Source organism: Hemicordylus capensis, chromosome 1, assembly GCF_027244095.1.
Source record: "Hemicordylus capensis ecotype Gifberg chromosome 1, rHemCap1.1.pri, whole genome shotgun sequence".
Classification (NCBI taxonomy): domain Eukaryota; kingdom Metazoa; phylum Chordata; class Lepidosauria; order Squamata; family Cordylidae; genus Hemicordylus; species Hemicordylus capensis.
This window is the reverse complement of record NC_069657.1, coordinates 66,361,268-66,385,790: the sequence shown is the minus strand read 5'-3', so window position 1 is coordinate 66,385,790 and position 24,523 is coordinate 66,361,268. Positions and strand designations below refer to the sequence as shown.

General features: G+C 40.1%; 2 protein-coding genes across 4 annotated transcripts in view; one reads left to right on the top strand and one right to left on the bottom strand.

Annotated features, from left to right (window-relative positions):
- Positions 1–212: 212 nt before the first annotated feature.
- On the bottom strand, positions 213–22,924 carry ARHGAP11A (Rho GTPase activating protein 11A). 3 transcript variants are annotated; one of them, XM_053272040.1, is made up of 12 exons: positions 22,851–22,924; positions 20,972–21,704; positions 19,730–19,800; positions 18,986–19,082; positions 18,468–18,721; positions 17,581–17,741; positions 17,361–17,501; positions 8,973–9,140; positions 7,750–7,879; positions 6,206–6,311; positions 5,284–5,431; positions 213–3,062 (listed from the first exon to the last, which is right to left on the bottom strand). In XM_053272040.1, exons 2-12 carry the CDS (start codon positions 21,203–21,205, stop codon positions 1,579–1,581), a joined length of 2,994 nt encoding a protein of 997 aa, XP_053128015.1. In that variant the 5' UTR covers positions 21,206–21,704; positions 22,851–22,924; the 3' UTR covers positions 213–1,578. The 3 variants fall into 3 exon arrangements, with proteins under 3 accessions (XP_053128015.1, XP_053128005.1, XP_053128026.1); XM_053272030.1 differs by lacking the exon at positions 22,851–22,924 and adding an exon at positions 22,382–22,544; XM_053272051.1 differs by lacking the exon at positions 22,851–22,924 and adding an exon at positions 22,137–22,268.
- RASGRP1 (RAS guanyl releasing protein 1) overlaps positions 21,704–24,523 on the top strand; it is a 160,935-nt gene continuing 158,115 nt past the window's right edge. Inside the window, exon 1 of the mRNA XM_053272086.1 lies at positions 21,704–21,722. The gene's annotated coding sequence lies outside the window, so the exon portion shown is untranslated. The remainder of the gene's footprint in view (positions 21,723–24,523) is intronic.

Here is a 24,523-nt window from a genome sequence, read left to right as displayed (position 1 = left end):
CACACATCTTAGCGTAAAGGTAAGAAACAAGTGAATGTAAAAATAAATAAAATGAAACCAACATTATAAAAGTGGACATCTTCAGCATTAGCTGGATGTCCTAGTAAAGGGGTAGTCTTTCATCTACATAGCTGTCTACATTATTTTATACATCAGTTGTATAAGAATATTGCATTTAGAAGGGGCACTGTACTAAAACCATGAATACACAATTACAGAAAAAATTTAAGAGCTTTTTATTTTAAAGAGACATTGAGGTTTAGCACTATCACAAATCAAAGTACAGAGAAAGCAAAAAAACAATCAATTTCAAGTTTAAATAATTTTTACAACAGTTTCAATACTAGAGCAAACAATATTTGTGCAAATGAACAGTATGGCTTTATACAACTTTATTTCAATGACATAATCAGCATGTTTTATTCTCTTGAATAATACAATTTGCTACATCACATTAAGACCTGCAAGTTAAGGAGGGTGGGGAGGGAAAGGGGACCAAAAGAAAAAAGATACATGACAGAAAATCATGTATACCTATCAGCACTGAAATAGTCTACCATGTATTTCATTTCTAGGAGCCTCCACATGGATTCACATACAAATAAGCAATTAGCTACCTAGAAACATACTACACGTACCCAACATTTTATCTGGTGGTCATTTGTTTAATGAAAATGCACCTCCTACTGCCAAAGAGGAAATGGAGCACAAGTGCTGGAAATAAGCTTCACAGATGCTTCAAGGTTGTATGATATAGGTTCACATTTTCCACAGCATCAGAAGGGCAGAACAGGAGCAGCATCCTTGCAACAGGCTGCTTCAGAGCTCAGTCACAGCATGTCAAATGTGAGTGCAGGGGAGAGTGGAGAGCAACATATGTTATCTCCCTTCTTCTAAAATTGCTATTTGGCTGCCAGGAACGTGTCCCTGAGGCTCAAGCGACCCTCAAATTCCTGGCAGCCAAAGAGCACCACTTAGAGGGTGGGAGATAGCAAATGTAGCTCCTCCCAGGCCCCTACAAATGCCTATGCTCAGCAACACTCTGACCAACCTCTGAAGCAGCCTTTTGTGAGGTCACAGCTCCTATTCTGCCATTCTAAAGCTGTGGAACATGTGAGCCAAGGACTATATTGCAAGATTCAAGCCTGTGAACCAAGACTTCCAAGGATAAGTAGTGCTGTGTTTACTAATCAGGACTACAATTCCTTAACTTTTTGTTCTCTAGAAAATCAACTAGAAAGGTTCCTTATACAATCTGAGTTAACAGTAGCCACCAGCACTATTAAGTTTCCCCTCATCAAATCCAGTAAGATATAAAAACAAACTAATACCTATCAGAAGCCACAAGGTAAAAGCTATTCGAACAGAACACAATTGTTCAAGTTTCAGTCATAAGTTGCATTTCCACTGAATTTTAAAAAACAATTAAAAATGAGAACAAAATAATTTTGTTTTTTTTAAAGAAACAGATTGAAATTGTCTGCAATCCTAATCATGCACACCACAGTCTTTCAGGTGCAAGACTACTGAAATCCATAAGACTTCTGAGTAAACATGGCTAGGACTGGATTGTTGAGCCTATAAGTCAAGAGGTCTAGTAGTTGGAAGGAGTTTTACTGTGGCTATTGGGTTCTTTGGAGACCCCCTATAACGAGTCCCTTTTTCAGCCTTCCTGAGAATGCATTTATCAGTTGTAGCAATGGAAACATTTAAGTTTGTGTTCATTTTTACAGTGGTTTTTGGTGCTTCATGATTGGTTAGGTCCTCAAGGACAGATTTGGATTGATTAGTAGTAGTAGTAGTAGTAGATTTCTCCTTGCAGGTTGTACCAGGCCTTGCAGCTTGCTCTAATGGACATATCAGTTGTGGGCAGGATTTTGAAGACAGAGTGAACTGATCATCTGTAAACATTTGCTTGCTGCTTGGTTCTGAAATGGACAATGAAGTTGTAGATATATTCAAGACATTTTCTGCACAGGACAGTGCCGTTTCATAACTCACTGATTTAACAAGAGAAAAGCAGCCATCAGGTTTGATTAGGTTACAAGAAACTGATTTAGCCTCCAAGATAGAGTTCATCCTCCTTATAGACTGACGGACGGGGGTACGTTGAAACTTAAGAGGTTGTTTGGTTTTTGTTGCAGAACATGGTTCATTTAATGATAGATTATTGAACCAGTGTATATGATCAGCAACCTTTCCTGAAGGAGAACGTTTAGATTTTTCATGAGTTTTCATGTGTAGGTGCTGTTTGCTATTTCTGTCTCCATCTTCTGGAAGCATAGTTTCAGTAAGTTCTTTAGTCTCTTTCTCTGAATTACAGTATTTCAATTCTTTATCTTCAAAAATTCTTTCTGGGATGAATTGCTGATGTGATTCCAGTAGCTCCTTTTGCAGATTAGATCCATTATTTACAGGGGTATCTGGAGAGATCATCCCAGTCAGCTGGTCCTCTTGTACAGATGCATCACTTTTGCTTAATTCATGAGCAAGATCAGTAGTATTTGGGAAGAGAGGTCCTTCCACAGCACTGATTTCATTTGTATCCAATAGATGTTTGTCAGTGGCACTAGAGTTAGCAAACAGAGTCTCCTGTTCTACATTTTTCATATTCTGAGCTGTAGCTTTAAAGACCTGTGTCCTTAGATCAAGTCTTGAAATACATGCTGTTTCTTGTATTGGATTCGATTTTGAAGGTTCAGTTTCCAACAAATTATGAAGGTTGCTTCCAGATTCAGAAAATGCCCTCTTAATCTTCAATAAGGTGTCTGCAGTCACATGATTTTCAGCCTCACAGAAGGATGTTTGTCGGTTATTGCTATTCTGCTCAGGACTTGCATCAATGGACCTAGACCTAGCAGGAATGACTGCTGGGTTTTGAGGTGCAAGAGAAGTCTTTAAAAAAATTTTATTTTCTTCAAGACACGCCACTGAATTAGTACCACTATTACAGGTTTCCTGAGATTCTGTGGTGCAGGCAGTCCAGGACATTCGGTAGCTTGCTTCATTATAACAGTTTGCAGTTTGTAAATTCTCCTCTGACTTGCTGATCTTTTTGGAACCTGGGGCGGGGGGCGGGGGAAGAGAGAGCGAGCGAGTTGCATCTTTAATCTCAGCTGCAAATTTTGCATATTAAATGAATACCAGTTACATATAATAGCATTGAAACTAGGCATTCTCCTAGTTGCCTGCATAGTTACCTCCAAGAGACCAAAGGTGGACCCACCTCTAAGAAAATATGCAGACCAAACAGCCAAGTACTGCTCTGCTGCATTTTGTTCAGCTATGGGGACACAGCAATATACTGTGATTGTTGCATCAGTGTTCCCTAGCTGCATCTCTATCCAGGGGTACTATTTCAAGTTTCTGTAAGGAAGGGCAATAAGATCTTAATTCATAGGAAGGTTCAAAGGCTGGATATAGTTGAGACCAACGTGCCCTAACACTTTGCAACAAGAGCAGTTGCATTACCCCACAAAATGAGATATAGGCACTTCTGAAAAATAACCAAATGTGAACTGAAATTGGAGGATGGGCTGTCCTAAAGTGCCACACCTGCCCCCAAATGGCAGCCCCAGGAGAGAGAGTGCGCATCTACAGTGGGGGAAATCACAACACACTGTGGTGTTGGCCCACAGGGAACCAAAGCAGCACAGTACAACTGTTCAATCCTGCATGCCCTGAGTACACACGTGTAACTAGAATGGGACCAGGCCAGCCCACCTCAGCAATTTCCCTATATTTTGACTTTAAGGGCAGACTCTCAGGAAAGGAGCAGGTAGCTGTAACTTGAGCACTTGGTCTCAGAAGTGACTGCCTGAGAGTCTGCGAGAAGGCAAAGAGAGTCACATGAGAGCAGCCAGAACAGTACAGTAGTGGTGGGAAGAACTGCAGCAGTAGGAGAATAGAGACTTGTGCAAGTGTAACAGGGACTGAAGACCACTTTCTGAATTATTAGCATGGATGTCTTACAGCAGGCACAACATTTGGAGGAGGCACTATATAAGAAAATTTTAACAAACAAACAAACAAAATTGGCCTTTGAGGACTAGCTCTTTTCCTAGGCACCCAAATGCAGAGCCACAGGAACTTGCAAAATATTTAAAACCCAACGAGTATGGGACTTGCTTTCCAAATTCCAGGGGGGGAAGGGGAAGAGAGTCTGAAAGCCCAAACCAAAATATATAACCAACAAGATACTTCTATTCTGATGAGAATTTTCTGATATCTTATTGAGAGTCTCTCTCTCTTTGAGTCTAGTACAATTTAATGTTTTGATTGTTTTATATTACTTTTATGCTTGTGATTGTAATACCATCTTGAATGCATTTTAGAAAAAGTATAGGATATAAATATTTAATATAAATCAGCCTCCAGAAGCATAGCTGAGTTTCTTAATCTGTTTATTATGTTAACAGACTGCCTTGTGGTACCTTGAAAGACTAACAAGTGTATTGTAGCATAAGGCTCTGTGGACTAAAGCCCATTTCATCAGATACATGGATTATATTGGATAGATAGATAGATAGAAGAGTAAATGATGGGGCCAAATGGTGATGAAATGCAAGAGGTACAGTTTGTGATAGTTCTTAGTAAAACTTAAGGTTTATATAAGATAAACAATTTGCAAATAGCAGTAATTGGCTATTATGTAATTTAGCAAAATAAGATTAACACTTGTAATGGGAGAGGAAACCATTTGGTTCCAGTTTAAACTGAGATTCTGGTTTCATCTCCCACTACAGATGTTGACTTAGCAAAGCCAGGATGATTGTATAACTGCCAATTATTGCTGTCTAGTCTGTGGCATTTCATTGCCATTTGGTCCCACTGCTTAATCCCCCCTCCCTTTAAATCCAAATGCATACATACGCACACGCCACAACACTCCATGCATCTAATGAAGTAAGCTCTAGTCTATGAAAGTTTATGGTATACTACATTTGTTGGTCTTTAAGGTGCCACAAGACTATTATATATGGCCAAGTATACCCTGAATATTCATGTTTTCTATGGTTCTGCTTAAAAACTTTAGCCCCTTCAAAGTGGAAGTGGTATAACATATAAATGCCAGTTATGAACAACAAGGCTCTGGGCTGGCTTCCCAGGGACTTCTGGTGGGCCACTGTGTGAAACAGGATGCTGAACTAGATGGGCTTTGGGCCTGATCCAGAAGGGCTGTTCTTATGTAACTTGCATTCTTTTTCCTTAAGATTCTTACATTTCTTTTTTGAAACAGATATAGCAGGCAGACCGACATTTTCAGCAACAAGTCACATTTACCTTTCTTGGTTATAGATTCAGCAACACACGGGCTTAACAGTGCAACCGTATTTGGAGTATCTACTCCACTTTCCGTGTCATGCTGGCTTGCAAGTCGACGACCAATATTTCCAGATCTGTTGCTAGCTGGATGTTCCACTGCAGTGTTCTTTTTAGATTAAAAAAGGTTAATGGTTAATGATGATCCTTATAGTTTAAAAGGAAAAGTAGCAGAACTAAGAAGAAGCTGCCTTGAGCATAAACTTGTTCTAGGTATGCAATCAAAGACAGAAGGAGACTGCAGGAATATATGGCAAAGGCAAGAGTAGCAGCAGTGCAGGATCCTTGAGATGTAAGGTCCATGGGCAGGAAAGGAGGAAGCAGCAACTGCTCAGAGGCCAGTGACAAAGAAGAGAGGCCAAAATAGTGATAAAGGGCTTGGAAAGGGAAGGAGGAATTCAAGCGAGTGGGAGCTGTTGGGAACCGAGAAGCGAGGAAGATCAGGAGTGGGTGAGTCTGTGTCAGGGAAAATGGCAGTGGTGTGTGGTTAATGTAAGATTGCAGCAGCAAGCAGCTTTTAAGTTTTAGAGCCATTGCCACACATCCTGTTATATACAGATTGCTGTATGTTAGACTTGCAACTATTTAACACAAGTGGCAACCCTTGAGAATACATAGCTTGAAAAGGGATTTTGTGACCAAAGAGTTACAAATGAAATGGAATCGCCAGAAGGCCAAGACAGCCAGGCTACACTCATTCTCTCTCCCCCAACATCCTATCCTGACTAAGTCACAGCAAACTGCATGGAGTTTACTGAGCTGTAGCAACAGACTATTAGGATTAACAAATGAGCTGTAGGCTCCAAAAGACTGGAAGTAATCCCCACAAAACAGGCTTCCATTATGGAACCTATAAGGAATGGGAGAAAAGTGTGAATATAACCTCTCTGCTGTTCTTTCCCAGAATGAACTTTAATCGCAGTGATTTCCGCACCATCTCTTTCCGGCTTATCTTAGGAGAAAAGCAACCCATTTTTCCAGACTCAACCCTGAAAGAAAGAAGAAATACTGCTTTGAAGCTCCGATACTTGGATAGTAAAATCAAATGTTTAACATCTATATGAAACCACTGGGAGAGGTCATCCAGGGACTTAGATTGAGTTGTCAGCAGTATGCAGATGACACTCAGCTCTATCTGTCCTTATCATCTGATCCTAGAGAAGCAGTGGATGCCCTGAGTTGGGGGCTAGAGGCAAGGATGGGTTGAACCGATGTGAGCTAATAAACTGGAGATTGAATCTGGGCAAGAAGAAGGTGCTGTTGGTCTGTAGGAGAACCAATCAGGATGAGGGGGTTCGACTAGTTCTGGATGGGGGTTGCACTCCCCTTGAAATAGCAGGTACATAGCTTAAGGGTTATTGCTGAACCTGGCTCTGCTTTTGGATGCTCAGGATAACAACTGTGGGCAATCTGGCCACAGTTACTCACACCTTAGTCAGGTCATGGCTGGATTACTGTAACATGCTCTGCGTCAAACTGCTCTTGAGTATTTGGACACTGCAGCTAGTACAAACTGCAGCAGCTAGGATTTTATCTAGAGCTGCTGTCTGGGATCATATTACACCCATTTTGAAAGGGCTACATTGGCTGTCAATTTGTTTCTGGGTCCAATTCATAGTGCTGGCTTTGACCTTTAAAGTCCTTAATGGTTTCGGCCTGGATACCTGAGGGTCCGCCTGCTCCGAAAGGTTTCTGCCCGCTCAACAAGGTCATCAGAGGGGGCTCTGCTCCACATGCCAACAATGTGGGAGGCTCAGCTGTTATGCTTGCAGGACAAGGTCTTGCCTCAGTTATTGCCCCCAGGCTTTGTAATGCTCTCCTGGGGGGCATCTGCTCCTCAGTCTCCATCACAGTTTTTAGAAAGCAAGTGAAATCTTGGCTTTTTACCCAGGCTTTTATATGAATGCTGGTTTTGTTGCTGCTGTTCTTTATTTTATGGCCTTGTTGTGTCTGTGTTTTAAACGTTTTTATATTCCAATTTAATATTTTTATTGTGTATCTGTTTTCTAGTCTTATATCATTTTAAATGTTTTGTAAACCATCTTGAAATTGTTTTAATGAAAGACGGTATAAAAATTTAACAATAAATAAAATAAATAGGTGTGGCAGAGTCCGAAGGATTAAAAAAAAGGGATGATTTAGTATTTGTAAATACTTTAATAAATTTCAAAAATTTTAGCAAGACCATATAAAGTTCTACTGTATTAGGAAGTTTAAAAATAAATCTGACAATCTCTCTTGCCCAGAGCAAAAGTATTATGCAAACCATAGATCAACTCCAGCTATCAAAGAACCAACCAACACTGCAGAGGTCATACATGACGTTAAAGAATTATAAAAACTATCCAGGCTACTTTAGACATAATAAAACAGAGACAGCATTTATCCCACTCTTTCCAACAGTTGGAGAGTTTTGGTATGAGTTACCTGTGTACTTTTTTGCTGGCAATCCTTTTGCTTCTTCGAATTCCTATATTAAACTTTTCATGAGTGACTGAGGTAGATGGTGAGCTCTGAGATGCCTCAAAAGATATACAAGGACTTGTCTCTAACTGAGCTGTAGAAAGAAGATTACAGAGTCAGGTAGTTACTTGAAATTATCTATTGATGACATTACTGCAAAGTTATTTCCCCTTTAGAAATGACCATCTGAGCCTCCAGTGTTTACCAATAAGCTGTAGAACAGTCTAATTACTTTGTCCAACATAATGTTTTCCTAAATGTTTCAAAATTAGCTCTTTGTGACAAGAAGTTTCTCTTGGGCTTAACACATCCACCCTCATATGCCTGTATTTATCTACTTTTTCATGCAAATAAATAGATAATATATTCTTCTCCCCTAAGCATTGACCTCAATCCACCCATCTCTTCAAAGAAATTGAAAATATTAAAAAAATGCAAGAGAAGCATTTTGAGTACTATATAAGTTGTTCTAATAATAATGAATCTGCCTACTTTCCTTTCGCTATCCCTGCAACTGGACTAAATTTGATCCAGATTGGTTAGGCAGTTCACAGATTAGCCCACTTGCACCTCAAAACGTCCACACACCCGCCATCCTGAATTAGTGTGGGGGACATCATCACTAACTATGTCTTTGTAGTGTCCCTACAGCTGTACCAAATTTGGTTCAAATTGGTTCCCACTTGCACCTCAAACATTCACTCCTCCACCATCTTGTATTGGGATGGATATCATCAAAACTACTACAGCTGTGTTCCTACAGCTGTAGCAAGTTTGGTTAAAATCATTCAAGCGATTCACAAGTTAGCCCATTTGTGCCTCAAACATTCACGGATCCACCATCTTGAATTGGGGTGGATGACATCACCACAAACTACACCGTTGAGGTGTCCTTACCTCTGTACCCAATTTGGTTCATACTGGTCCAGGCATTGCAACATTGATGGGGTGGGGGGTTAAGGAGAGAGGACAACACATGGATCGACACATAAACACAAAGAATGCCCGCTGATCGCATAAGCTTACTTTCCTTATGGATAAATGCTAAGATCTTTTATTAAACAAAGGAGGATGAAAATAAAGTTATTTTTATGTAGCTCTGTTTGATGGCAGTAGCTCTGTTAAAAAGATATATTGTTAATATGAAGTGATTAAATTGCAGAAATTATTTGAATAATTATAACTACCTGATCCAGGTGTTGAGCTAAAACTAAACAGACTACTTGGGAGCAATTCAAGAGCCAAGTTATGCCTAATAGATAGTCTTTTCTTGCTAGAGAAGCCTTGACAGGAATCAGGTGGATATTTGCGCTTAATACTTGGAGTAACAATCACTGGAGTCACCGATGCAAAGACTGTAAAAAATAAAAAAAATTGACAGCTGCAGTAAAAAGCTTCACAATGGTAAAGTTGTAAGGTATAACACTTACACAGTCGAAATACCAGAGGTTTATAGAAGCAGTAAGTTAGCTCAGGGCTGGTACTCATAAATAATTTTAATATGAAAGGACATCACATAGAGGTTAATAGAATGTTTTTAAGTAGTTAAAATTGTTAAATAGCAGTCACTTGCTTCCTCCTGAAGTTAGTAATGTGTACATTAAAGAAAGAAGGCCAATAAATCTCACTGCCTAAAGATTTACATATCGGGCGATATAAAAATATGATAAATAAATAAACCTTTAAGAGGAAATATTGGTTTTCCATGGCTAGAAATGGAATTCCCCCCCCCCCCCCAAATTAGAAGTAGTTTAATGAAATCCATTCTCTCATAATGAGAAGTCAAACATTTGGCTGTAGAAGTTAAATTGTTTTGGCTGCCCTCAGTATTAGCTAATCAGTACAACAGGTTGAGTCACAGTGGGCCCACCTCTTTTATGTTTGCTGTTGAATCACTGCCTAGGAAGCCCCTCTGAGATTAAAGGGCCGGCTGCCAACTTGAATATCAAGGTTCCTTCTGGCTACTATTAACTCAACTGTTCTGGTGTGAAAAAGAGAGCAGGGAACTAACCGAGTGAAGGGAACCTTAGAATCTGAATTCAGTTATCTACAATATATTTTTTTGAAAACTCAACTATGTTGATTACTGGAATGACACCCTTCTGCTGCTGATAGGTTAGGTGCCCTTGAAGACCTTCTATATGTATTTAAGTATTTGAAGCTTGAGTTCTCAATGCTTTTCTGGCAAGGATTGTTGGAACTAGTTTGAGTTTTATGGTGTTTGGTTTTCTTTGCACTACCTATGGGCAGGATCCAGACTATTAGTCAGGACTAAGTACCATTGAAATATAGGAGACAAATTAGTCATGGTTAAATCCCATTAATTTTAGTGGGACTTCGTCTGGATTTTGCTGTTATACATATGTCTATGAAGTAAACACATTGGCTTATAGGGCTGTGCACGGGCCCTATTATCATTCTTACATTGTGCCCATGACACAGAGAGTGATCAGGAGTACACTTAGCCTAAAGTCCTCTGTTTAATGCATCAGGATGGCAGGGTGGACTTATCATTCTTGAAGAGCCAGCTTCTTTCAGCAACAGCATTTTAAAATACCACCTTTCCTTTCCTGGTAAAGTGTGCCGTCAAGTTGATTTCAACTCCTGGTGCCCACAGAGCCCTGTGGTTTTCTTTGGTAGAATACAGGAGGGGTTTACTCCTCCCACGCAGTATGAGATGATGCCTTTCAACATCTTCCTATATCGCTACTGCCCGATATAGTAGTACCAGCGGGGATTCGAACCAGCAGCCTTCTACTTGTTAGTCAAGCATTTCCTCACTACAACACTTAAGGTAGCTCTCCTTTCCTGGTACTCCTTATAATTAGAGGTGAATGACCTTAAAACAGTGGTACATATGCTGGTAACCTCCAGGCTTGACTACTTTAATCGCTCTATGTGGGGCTGCCTTTGTACATAGACTGGAAACTACAAGTGGTAGAGAATGTGGCAGCCAGACTGGTCTCTGGGACAACACCAAGGGACCATATAACAGTGGTTCTAAAAGAACTGCACTCACTGCCAGCATGTTTCCAAGTGAAATACAAAGTGCTGATTATTACCTACAAAGCCCTTAATGGCTCGGGTCCAGGCTATTTGAGAGAGCGCCTCTTTTGTCATAACACCTGCCGCCTGTTATGATCTTCTGGAGAGGTCCGGTTACGGTTGCCACCAGCTTGTTTGGTGGCGACTCAGGACCGGGCTTTTTCTGTGGCTACCTCAGGGCTTTGGAATAAGCTTCATGGTGAAATGAGAGCATCTCCTTTTCTTTTTTATTTTCAGGAAGAACCTCAAGACCCTCCTGTTCTCTCAGGCTTTTAATGAGAATTTTAATGATTTTTTAAAAAACTTGTTTTAATAATTTTATTCTATTATTTTTATTGTAATGTATTTTAATTTGTGACTTTTAAATATTTTAAATTTTGTACACCACCTAGGTATATACATATCAGGCAGTATTAAAATATGATTGATAAATAAATAAAATTAGGGATGTGTAGAACATTTTGCTGCTGAAACAGATAGTTTCAAGTGTTTCAAGCTTGAAACAGAACACCCTTTAAAATAAAGGACCTGTCTTGGGCTCGGAGCACAACAACCCATTTCGATCGAAACATTGATGTTCTGAGTGCCATTTTGAGATCTGTTTTTCCCTTGATTTTCTGGCATTGGCTTATGATCGGCTTGCGATCTTCTTGCTACTTGGTTGGCTTGTTATACAAATCAAGTGTTGTCATGGGCAATGGTGTCCCCATTCGCTGGGGGTAGGAAAGGGGGTACACAAAAGGAGGATATTTCAAGTTCAAAATGTATTCAAAGGGACTGGTAGAGATAGAGATAGAGACCATATAATGTGCCTCTCTTGAAGAAAAATATACATCAGGACAGGAGGAAGGAAGGTTTGATTTTGTGGTTTTCTTTTCGCAGCACTGAGTAGAATATGCTGTGCTATTGCTGCTCTAACTATCTGGTTTTACTGGACCTCAGATCAACAAAGGCAGAACTTGGGGCCTGCCTTGAACCTTCCTTGAGTTGTGGTTTGTTTTGTCTGCAAGATAGTGTTGTGGTGTGAAATGGACAGTGGCAGCTGTGTGTATTAATATCTATTGATAGTTGCTGTGATGAGTTGCATGTCTGGCCTTGAGACCAACTTGTGTGCCTGCTCTGCAATCTGCATTGCAAGGCGTACTCAGTCAAAATGTGGCTGAAGTTACATCCTAACACCTGCTAACTAGGCAAAGAGGCACCTTTTAACGTGGTGATTCTCTTATTTAGCAGGGGGAGAGTAACTGGACCTATCCACCCCCAGCACAGTACCTCCAGTGACTGTTGCTGGGGTCTATCTTGTGTTTCTTTTTAGATTGTGAGCCCTTTGGGGACAGAGAGCCATCTTATTTATTTATTATTTCTCTGTGTAAACCGCCCTGAGCCAGTTTTGGAAGGGCAGTATAGAAATAAAATAAATACATAAATAAAACTAGTTGAGGCTTATGGCTGTGCTTGCTGCTAAGTAAGGGTACTGCTGTGGCAGCTGTTGCAATGCTAGAAAGTAAGGAGACATAATTGTGTGTGAGAGAACAACTTGTGCCAATGATGTTACTGTAGCGCAGGTACTATAGCTGGCAGTGGATTCTGAGTCAGTGATTCTTTTTTGGCTATTTGGGCTGTGTTTGAAATGTGTGTTCTGTGTTGGGAGGAACAGATTCCCTTTTACTCTGCTTCTGCAGTGTTTTCCCCACAAAGCTAGGTTGAAAAATACATTGTAAATTGCAATGCAAAACTTGTGTGTGCACTCTGTTAGTGCAGCTTCTTCCAGCCCTAAGGAACAATGGGGAAATTTGAAACACACCATTGTTTCCCATGGGTTGGTCCTAGGGACAAAGTGGGTTGGCGGCAGGGCATCATGGGTGCTGCCTACCACCCAACCCCCCAAAGTAGTGGGCAAGCAGGTGAATTTTAACAATTTTTTAACCTTTCCCTAAAGCTCCCATAGGTTCCTATGGCCGGAACAAGCTGCACTCACAGAGTGCAATGGATTTTGTAACCCAGCCTTGAAAAACTGCAGAAGCATATAGCAATGTCCCTACCAACACAGAACACACATTTCAAACATAGTCCAAAAATGGCCCAAAAGATATCACTAACCACCCACAGTGCCTGTGCTACAGTAAAATCATTGGCACAAGTTGCTCTCTCACACACAATTATGACTCCTTATGTTACTTCCTAGCACTGCCACAGCTGCACCCTTACTTAGCAGCAAGCATAGCCATAAGCTCAACTAGAACAACTTCAGCCATACTTTGAGTACACCTTGCAATGCAGATTGCAGAGCAGGCACACAATAGCAATAGCAATAGCACTTACATTTATATACCGCTTCATAGCCGGAGCTCTCTAAGCAGTTTACAATGATTTAGCATATTGCCCCCAACATTCTGGGTACTCATTTTACCGACCTCGGAAGGATGGAAGGCTGAGTCAACCTTGAGCCCCTGGTCAGGATCGAACTTGTAACCTTCTGGTTACAGGGCGGCAGTTTTACCACTGCGCCACCAGGGGCTCAAGTTAGGACAAGTTAGTCTCAAGGCCAGACACGGAACTCATCACAGCAACCACCAATAAATATTAATACACACAGCTGCCACTGCCCATTCTACATCACAACACTATCTCATAAACAAAAACAAACCATAACTCAAGGAAGGTTCAAGGCAGACAGCCAGGTTCTGCCTTGGTCAATCTGAGATCCAGTAAAGCCCAACAGTTATAGCAGCAACAGCACAGCATATTATATTCAATGTTGAGAAAAGAAAACCACAAAATCAAACCTCCCTCCCTCCTGTCCTGATGTATATTCTTCTTCAAGAGAGGCACAGTATAAGGTCTCTCTCTCTCTGCCTCCCAGTCCCTTTGAACATTTTGAATTTGAAATTCCCTCCTTTTGTGTTCCCCGAGCCAGTGGGCGGGGGGGACTTGATTATTAATATTATTATATGCCAACCCAGAAGCAAGGCGATCGCAAACCAATCCAAAGCCAGGGCCAGAAAACCAATCCACAAGGGAAAAACAGGCCTCCAAAATGGAACTCAGAATATCCCAATCAAAACAGGGGTTGTTCTGCTCCGAGCTCAAAACTCTTGAAATGGCCCGTTTCAAGTCAGAACATTTCATCCGAGTATTCTGCACATCCCTAGCTTCCATAGAAAAATGCTTTGATTGGACTTGTATCACCTCAGACCCAATTATTAATTCATTACAATGCACAGCCCTGCATGAAGAATGGTTTCGTACATTGTTCAGTCCAAAATGCTACAACTTGATTTAGTATGAACTGTCAAGTAGATACTGAAAATCTGTTTTCCTCAGAGTTCCTTGCCTGTGGTGGTGAAACCAAGTTTCCAAGATTTCCAGAAGCTTTCCATCTCACATTTAAGGCCATGCACTCTTTGCAATACAAGGGAGAATAACTGGCAGATTTACTTGAGAAAGGCAGTATTTCTGCAGTAGCACATACCCAAGCTTAAATAGCTTTCCCCTGCCCAGCTAACATGGCTGAAGATTACACCCAGCTACACCCAAGCTTTCCTAAGCAGCAACAAAAAGCAGCTCAGTTTCCAAGTTTACTACAGGTGAACCCCATTATCCGCAGGGGTTCCATTCCATGGGGGAACGTTAGATAAGGAAGCATTAAAGTCAGTGCAATGGGGGCGGGGGGTTTAGGTTCATGTAGGCTAGAAAATTGGCCCCAAAACACAAAAAAACCCACCAAAAAGGCGAATAATATGCCCTACTATGCTCCTTTTGTCCAGCTGTCCAGGAAAACCACTCTGCTGGAGTCCCAAATTCCCCATCCCCCCGCCCAGTGCTTTAAAAAAAGACAAATGAGCCACAAAATGGCTCCTCTTGACAAAATGGTGGCCAGAAATCACCTCTGAGGTTAATTCTGGCCACCTAGGAACCACAGATACATAGGTTTTGCCCTTTTGTATCTGTGGATAATGAGGCCAGGGATCAATTAGACACCTGTGGCTATGTGGAAGCATGAATAGCGGTACTGCATATAGCAAGGTCCACCTGTACTCAGTCCATTGCTATCAATGCAATAGTAAGTCTAAGAATAAATGCAAGCTTGCAGAGTTATCTGCCATACACAAGCCAGCTACAGCCTTGTTAGACTATAATGCACACAAGTCTTGAGGACATGGTACTAAGGCTTCATGCAAATGCACTATACCTACCACTTCTGTCTTTTTGAGGTGTACTGCAGGGTGTTCTGTTAGACCTAAGTTTATTCAGAGCTCCACTAACAATATCTGAAATTAAAGTCACACCAAACACACCTTTTAATAGGAAACATGTAGCTTTGCATTCCTAAAGTAGCCAGGAAGATCCAGATCAAATTAGTCATGACTAAGCTCAATTTAAATTAGATATGACTAACCTAAGTCCCATTAATTTCAGACTTAATAATGACTAACTTGGTCTGAATCCTGCCCCCAAACCATTATTTTTACTTTTAAGAACAGCCCTGCTGGATTAGGCCCAAGGCCTATCTAGTCCATCATCTTGATTCATACAGTAGGCGACCAGATCCTCTGGAAAGCCCACAAACAAGAGGTGAGGGCATGCCTTCTCTCCTGATGTTGCTCCCCTGCAACTGGTATTTAGAGGCATCTTGCCTCTGAGGCTGGAGATGGCCTATAGCCACCAAATTATTAGCCATTGATAGACCTGTCCTCCATGAATTTGTCTAAGCCCATAAGAACATAATTTTTAAAACACAAGTGATAGTTTCTTAGTAGAGTGTCAAGGTAAAAGGTAAAGTGTGCCATCAAGTCAATTTTGACTCCTGGTGCCCACAAAGTCCTGTGGTTGTCTTTGGTAGAATACAGAAGCAGTTTACCATTGCCTCCTCCCGCGCAGTATGAGATGATGCCTTTCAGTATCAATCCTATATCGCTGCTGCCCGATATAGTACCAGTGGGGATTCGAACCTGCAACTTTCTTCTTGTTAGTCAAGCATTTTCCCACTGTGCCACTTAAGGTGTCTTTGAGTGTCACTATACAGATGTTAAAACATTGCTGTGCATAGCACTTTTACATGTATAGAAGAAGTGGTCATTAGAAAGTAACTCTTTCAGCAGTGTGTGCCGGTTAAGCTCTGGTGGTCCTCACAAGATATGTGCAAGTGTTACAAAGATGCACCTCTGGCAATCCAGAGTCCTACCTCCTGCTTTAGCACACATATCTATGTGCTAAATCTATCATATATCTATGGAGGAAAACGGAAGTAGGAAGAACACTACAACACTTTTTTTTAAAATGGTCAGGTTCTTGGTACTGGTTGTAGTTAACCCCCTGCAATCCTCTTCCGCATATACTCACCCACCTCCATTTTCCTAGTTAACTTGTTAATGTTAACTGGCCATACACAGCATTAATATTAACACACATTTTAAAACCATCTTTCCATTACATACGTCAATACAGCAACACAGTTCAGTACTATTGGTGGGGGAGATGAATCAAGAAACAAGTTCAGGAAAAAAAGCAAAGCCAACCCCACACCCTTCCAAACACAAGTTTTGGAAACCCTGAACATACAATAAGCAGGCTTGACCTAAGACTGGCCATATTATTCGGTAGCATTCAAAATTCAGATACAGAAATACAGAGACCATTCCTGACACAAGGCATCACTTCTGCTGGGGGCTAAAAGATATGCAGGAACAAGACAGCTAATTAAATTCACAGCAATATCCTTTTTTATACCCACTTAGATGAAACAAGACAATGATGAAAAACCACCACCATGTATCACATTTACCACTCCAATAATCTGCAACTGTGTGTCTCCCATTTCTAACAAGTAATGCAACTATAGAGGAAAAACACACACATCTAACTACAGTAGCAACGTTTTAAATCATACCTCAACTACATAATATTTAAGAAATGTGTAACATTACATAGCATTGCAAAATATGTTACAAAATTACAACACTAGAAGTGATATAGTTTAGGGTTTCAAAGGCAACAAGCACTCTGCCTCTCTCTTTCATGGCCTATTTCCTATTTAATTACATTGTATTATTCACACAAGGGAGAACACAGGAACTTTGAACACATCAACTGATATTCAGTAGACTTAATTACCAAGTTCAGGATAAATTTGCAAATGTTTAAAAAGAAATGTACAACACCTACTGGTCAAAGGTTGCTTGAGACAGCGAAACATTTAGAACTATTTGGATGTCCTTGCCTTGTCCAATTATCTCTGATCCAAGTAGCTGATAAAGTTTGCATCAGAGAGGACTTGGGAGAAAAGAGACCAAGCTAGGACAATTTAAAATTAAATTAAATTAGATTACTCTGAATATATACCTACGCATTAAGTGTACAGCAACCTCTCCAAGAAACACACACAAAATTTCTATTTTCTTTTCAAGTTTATCCATCTGAAAGCCATTATAAAGTACTATCATTATAAAATACTATAAAGATGTATTAATATGCTCCAATTAAGGAAGCTTAGATTAAAAAACAAGTAGTTCTAGGGACAATTTACTCACCTCCTACACTCTGTCTTCTCCTTCTCTGGTGCTCACCAGGATTTTCACTTTCTTCATAGTCTTGCAGTGAAGGAGTAGAAACAGGATCATCAATACCAAGCATAGTGGGTATCTTTTCCAGGATAAACTTTGGTACATGCCCTGAGTTAGAGAACAGGTATTATTATACAAACAATCTATAGATATTCCAGGGCATGCCACTTGAATTTTGTCACCTTACCTATATCTTCTGCATGATCAATAAGCACCTGCAGAACTGCAGCCTGCAAACGAAGCTTTTTCTCTGTGTGAGCTGATATCTTGTCAGCTTCACTTGATTGCAAGAGATTTGGAGCAAAAATTACTGCCAGATTATTGCTGTCCATTTTATTCTCAAAAGATCTGGAAAATACAAAATAGAGCCATTTTATAGATGTGTTGCCTACAGTCTCTATTGGAAGACTAAGATAAATGAATTAAGTTTTCACTGACCATCATGCTAGTAAACCAATTTGGGCACAAAAGACCAGAATTAAATCTGGCCTAACTTTATCTGGCATAAAGACAAGACAAAAATTACTATAAATAAAATAAAATAACTAAATAAACACATTAGTTAAATTCACTGTAACCTGCTCAGAACCTCTAGGTATCCAATATTCAGATTATTCAACAAAATAAAGGAAAAGGCGAGGATCCAAGCAGCACTTAACAATAGTTTATAGGCAGTGGTAGGGAACTGTGACTCTCCAGCTGTTATTTATTTAACACATTTTTATACTGCCCCAAAACGCAAGTGTTTGAAGTACAACTCCCATTACCTCCAGCCACAATAAATTGTGGTTGGAGATGATGGGAGTTCTAGTTCAACAACAGCTGGAGAGTCACAATTCCCTACTCCTAGTTTATAGGAGGCAAGTGTTAGAATTATGGTAATTCGCTTCCAAGCATGTTGCAGAGGGCTGATCAGAAGCACAACATTCATGCTTATTTGTTAACCTAGCCCCCAGTGATTTTTAAGATTGTTTTAATGGGTTATTTATTTGTTCATGTGAACTGCTCAGAGCCATCTGGGTTAGGCAGTGTAACAAATAAATAAATAAAATAGAATAAAAATGATACCCTTACCGTAGAGACACTTTTTTAAGAAAACTGAAGAAATATCTTAAGGTATCAATTGTTCCATCATTCATAAGACAGGAGAGCAGCAATGTAGCAGAGTTCTTGTCATCACTGCCTAGCTGTTGGGCCTTGATGAGAGCTTCTTGCAAGTCTGCTGGGAAGATGGGCTCAGGCAATTCTCTGAAGAATTGTTTCAGAAGCCCTGCAACATCACATGGCTGGGCAGTAGATAGACAGTTTTCACCTTGGTCCAGTTTACTCTAGAGGGGGGAAAATGAAATAGCCACTGTAACTCAAAGCATACTGAAAAACACACACACAAAAATAGAGAAAATGGCATGCTTTGAGGGAAGATCATACAGAATTTTGAAGGAAGTTCTAATCTGCTGAGATCTTTGAAAGCATATCTAGCCTGCAAATAGAGCCCAATTCTTTCATACAGTGTCCAGCAATTTTAGGCACATAAAGATGGTATTACACCAGAGATACTAAAAATAGACACTGGGAAAACAATAGTACTATACCTTTAATGTTTTTATGCGAATGAATGATCCAGACTTTCTGAAAAGTCCTTCGGTGTGAATATGTTCTTCTAAGTATTTGCAAGCATCAACTAAAAAGCTGAAGAAAAAGAATCAACAGCAAAGTGTTTGGCACTGAATCTCTGCAAAATCCTTTTCTTACAACCAGACTAAATACCACAAAGTGAAATTCTAATGAGATCTCATATTCTCCATGACACTATGAAAACTAAGCATAAGCAAACGCAAATGAAAAGCCCATCCTTTACTCCTGGCCAACAAAATGGGGTTTGGTCAGCAACAAGGACCTCTTACAGCACTGAAAACTTGCCAGAAACATGAAGTACTACTTGCTACAACATTCACTACCCTTTCTTCTCACCATCTCTGCTCCATTACAAAATTTCAACAGCAGTGTCTCACACTACAGTACTAAAAAGGTACATGGTCCATCTTCTATTAGGATGATAGGTCATTGTACTCCATTCACAGATCAGTGAGCTATGTTGCAATTTCCTTTTTCTTAGCAAGTTTTTGAAGAGGAAGAAGATCCTTCTTTTCCCCATCCCACCCCAACCATGGCATGCATGTGCATTGTGTAAATTATATATTTCAGAAGTGGGCTGAGGGACAATCTTTTATCCCAAGTTTTTAGCATGTGCCTGTCAAAAACACATAAGCTACAGTTACAAATGGCATATTAATAAAAACCTTAACCACATTTAATATATTAGAGATTTTACTTACCAAGGTATACTCCCATATTCAGGAACAACTTGATGAGGTAATGCATGAAGAGCTATTCCAAAGACTTTGTTCTAAAAGATAATCACAACATTTAAATTACATTTTCAAGAAGCATGCAAGCAGAACCCAAATGAAGCTAGAGCTACTAATTCATATCAACTGAAACCACTGTTTTAAAAATATAACTTTCTTGTAAAAAAATACATGCACACCCACCACTATTTAACCATTCTCAACAACAATATCAGCTGCAAGCTGCACACCAGTTACTCAGGATCAGATGCAAGTAGTCCACTCGGAACTTACAGGGCTGTCCTAGGACTAAAAGTTTGCGGAAAGCAATCAAAGTTTAATTACAATTTCAGAAAGGGTAAAGCCTACAACGAACCACCACATTCATTCTGTGAATTCAAATGTGCCTATTTATCAGATTTCTGTCCTGCCCTAACCCAAGATTGAATAGCTTACATTAAAATTTTAAATATTTAAAGTTAAAACCACACAAAATGGAATTTTCCTCTGTATTCCAAGGAAGCCACTCATAGCTTGTGCTTTAAAACAGTGACCCACGACTAAATATAACTGATGCACTGTTTTTCAGACAACCACTTGGCTGACATGAGGGAAATTGCTCAAAGAAATTTTAAATTCAAGTTTACTCTACATGTCAGCCAACAGCTTGTTTCATCAGAGGAGAACATTATGCAATAGGTGTCTTGTGTTTAAGATTAGACTGAAGATAACATGTTGATCTGATCACAATGGCTTAGTCTTAATTACATCTGCCCTTGCTAACTCATTTCAAAATAAGTAACAATGAGCATTTGTCTTTGGCCCTAGAATGTAAATTGTATTTTAATCCTAAAACAGTCTGGAACAATGGCTGTATTTAGCCATTAAAGTTGAAGAACTTTATCTTTGACATGTGTCATCATCTAAGAGGGGCAAGTAATCCTCCAGAGAAGTCCTCTCTTATCTGAAACCTTGGAAAGCCGTTGCCAATCAGTGCAGACAATACTGTTCTGCACTAGATTAATCAAGCAGTCCAATGCAGAATAAGGCAGCTTCATAGGTTTACATGAGAGCTGTAGAAACTGACATAACATATATGCTGCGTTTCCTCAGATTGCTCTTCAAATACTTCTTCCACCTCATCTTTAAACACACAGATGAAGAGAGAGAAAATATGAAATTCTCTGCATCACGGCCATATTTCATTCACCACGCACAAAACAGACTCACCCCTCCTGCCGCGACGCTTGCTGATCCCACAGATTTCCCCTTCGCCGCCCGACTCTTCATCTTGATCCCATAGGCGGCTCGGAGCTGCTGCAGCACCGCCAGCTGGGCCAAGCCTCTCTCGCGGCCCCTCACCGACGCCATCCCAACAGCCGCCGCCGCCGCCGCCGCCGCCTCCTGGTCTCCTTTCACAGATCGACCCTCATAACTCGCTGCTCGGTTACCCTCGTACAACATCTTAAACTCAGCGCCTCCCGGCTCCTCCTCTGATTGGTCCGTTTCGCCGTTCGAAATCTCAGGACCCCGTCGCCACCCAACGGCCGACAAAGAGGGCGTGCCTCAAACGACGCCCCACTTTTTTTTAACTCGATGACCCTTGTGAACGATCATAATGGCTAGGATAATGATTAAAAAATATACTGTGCCCCTTCGAATGTTGACTTCTCTTCCGAAAGTGGCACACAAGATTGTTAAATGCAGGCGTTGCTGAGGACAGCTAAGAGGCCCTTGCACTTAACAAAAACAAATATAGACTTCTAAAAACAAAAGTACTAGACGGGAGATTACTTTGTCGGGAGACTGGTATGTCGTCGTTTAAATCGCCATGTTTTTTCGTTTTCTTTTTATCAACGGGGCAAAAGTTATGGCGGCTCAGAGGAGACAATGAAGAAATCCAGGACTTTTATTGGTGGTGTGATTTCACGGATTGTGTCAACACCCTTCACTCCCCGCAAAACTAGACGAAAAGACAGAAGTACATGCTATTTCACACTCATATTTTATTACGTACGAATATTTTTAATAATGATTTTTAAAATGCCCTGTCAATGCTTTGTTTCCAGTAGGAAACAATTAACTGTCCAATATTATGTTCCCCAAAATTTCTACCCTCAGTGAAGAGATATGCTCATACTGCGGGTTGGCCACAGCCCAAATTATCTTCATAATGCAGGCGGGGGGGGGGGGGGGGGGACGGGACTGGTCTTGAATCAGAGTGATTTACAACAATCTTACAATGTAATCCCAATATCAACTAACAATAATCAATACTGCTGAAATAGGCCACAGTACTAATTTCCAAATATTTCACAGTAGATACATCTGATTGAGACGCAGACAATCCCAATCGTATTTCAAATGAACTAATTTCACTGTTGCCGTGGATTACCTAAAATCATTACGAAGTCATATGTTAAAAACAGTACAACAAAAATCCCCCAAACATGCCTCCACTTGCTGCAAAAGTAAATCTAGTTAAATTTCCTTCTATGGTCCTCTCCCAACCCGCTGAGTTGCATGGAGTGATTGTATACAGTCAGTGGCTGTTACGATTTTCTCTCTTTCACAATGTAAAATGGAGATCCCAAATAAAACTGAAAATAGGGAGGGTGTGTTATTCTAACTTTCTCCTACCTCTAAGGTCACGTATGGCGGCCACAGGAAAGGAAAGAGATGGTTGCTTTACAGAGTGAGTTGAAAGCCGACATACTCTTTTAGCCCTGGTCACGAGGGAAAGAAGAGGAAATTTAAACCTTTGCTGCGCTTAAAGTGGTCCGGTTTTAATAGTGTTTACTCCGCAGTTCAGTAAAATTTACTCTCAAGGGCCCCCAACGTCATCCGACAATGAGTTTTTTTGCAATTGGCATTGGGAGTTCTATATTCTATTTAATAATATAGCTAAGTCTAGATGGATTCATCCTGCAGAACCAACGTTACCATGAAAATATTGCCGGAAAAAATTACACTTTCCTCTAGTATTTATGATCATAATGATAATTAATGTGAAGATTCACATTTCTCAGCCAACTTTGTTACGCTGATGAAAATTCTAAACCTGTGTAAAGCGCCGCCTGGAAGGAAGTTTCATTGAAGACTCACTCACTGGCATCTCTCTGTTCTCTAAAGCGTGGGAGGGCCGGTGGTATAATCCGTCTTGTTAGGAAACCAAAACAACTTTCAGATCCTTTGCTTGCTTCAAATTAGTTCATATATTAAAAGGATCAACGAGAGGGAGGTATTTGTGAAGTAATAGAGAAAGTAACGTTGACCGTTTCCTTGATTTAATAATTAAAAAATAAAATTGATTTAAGTGGGAAGTCAGTTGTAAGTTTCTATTGAAGAGTGATGCACTTCACTGATGTGCTGCATATGTACAGAAATACAGGAGGAATAAATTTCTTTGTTGAGTCGAACACAAACTAGAGCATATAGACATAGCTAGCCGATAGTATAGACAGTTGTATGACTGTCAAGATTTTTCCGCAAAGTGGACTACATACGCAAGGGGGAGCCCTGGTATGAAATGTAGAAACGCTATTCCGACTCTGCAAGTATTGGCAACATTTTGTTGGTTGCTATAAAAGATGATCGCAGTTTTACTTACTACCTCTTGCATACGTTTAACGCTTAGTCACTCTTCATTTTGCATTTTAATGAGCTTACATAAGAGTCTTTAAAATTCTTGTATGCTAGTTATCTTCAATTAAGACTTTGAAGGGGTCTCTTTTTTAATGTTCTACTGGTGTTCTTTCTGTTTTATAGAGATAAAACAATAGCTTTCAGTAAAATCAAGCAATTGTTGACATTTAGCTGATTCTTAAAGCAACATACTTTGTTTTGGTTAATTTGAGGGGCAGGGAAGAGGTAGATTTATTTATTATACAGGAAAAAATATAGATTGTATAATAAATATAGATTAGATTTAGTTATTATACAGCTTCAGTGGTAGGCAACAAAAATAATGTTAATATAAGCAAAAGAGCAATAGCCTTTTCTGTTTGTTCCTCTAAGGGTATCCTTTGATATCTATAAGTTTTCCGCCCTTGGACAAATAGCTTAGGGTTGGTGATTTTAATTCATTTATATTTTATTTCTTTTTCTTTTTACATTGACATATTGCCTTTCATTCAAAGACCCCAAGGTGGTTTATAACCAATAAATGTAATGAAAGCATAACTTTTAAAACATAATAAAATGTAATAAAAGTATAACAGGTTTTACAGCTGCTGCTGCTGCCCTGGTTTTCCTTGCATGTTTTATGGTGACCATAGAAAGAAATAGCCTCCTTCCTGGAAGTGTGCTACCTTGCAATAAGGACCGCTGTGCGGGGTTTCACCAGATATTTTTAACCCTAGGGGACTGGGCCTTTTCTTACCCTGGCATCTGACTCTAACCAAGCAAAGAGACACCCTTTAATGTGGAGATTTAATGTCCCTACTAACTGAGCTCTTATATTTAGCAGGGGGAGAGCTGTGCTATACCCTCCAGTGCTGCTGCTGATATCTGCCTAATGTTTATTTTTAGACTGTGAGCCCTTTGGAGACAAGGGACCATCTTATTTATGTATTTTTTATTTTTCTATGTAAACTGCTTTGAGAACTTTGGTTGAGGAGTGGTATAGACATATTCATAGTAGTAGTAGTAGTAGTGGGCTGTGTGCAACTCCTGGCTCTTCCCAATAGTAGAGGTTACTTATGGAGGCTTATTAACTGGAAAAATGGAAGAGAAGGGTTAGGCCTAGTGTTGTGGTCCCAGTCTGATCTCCTTCCCACAGCT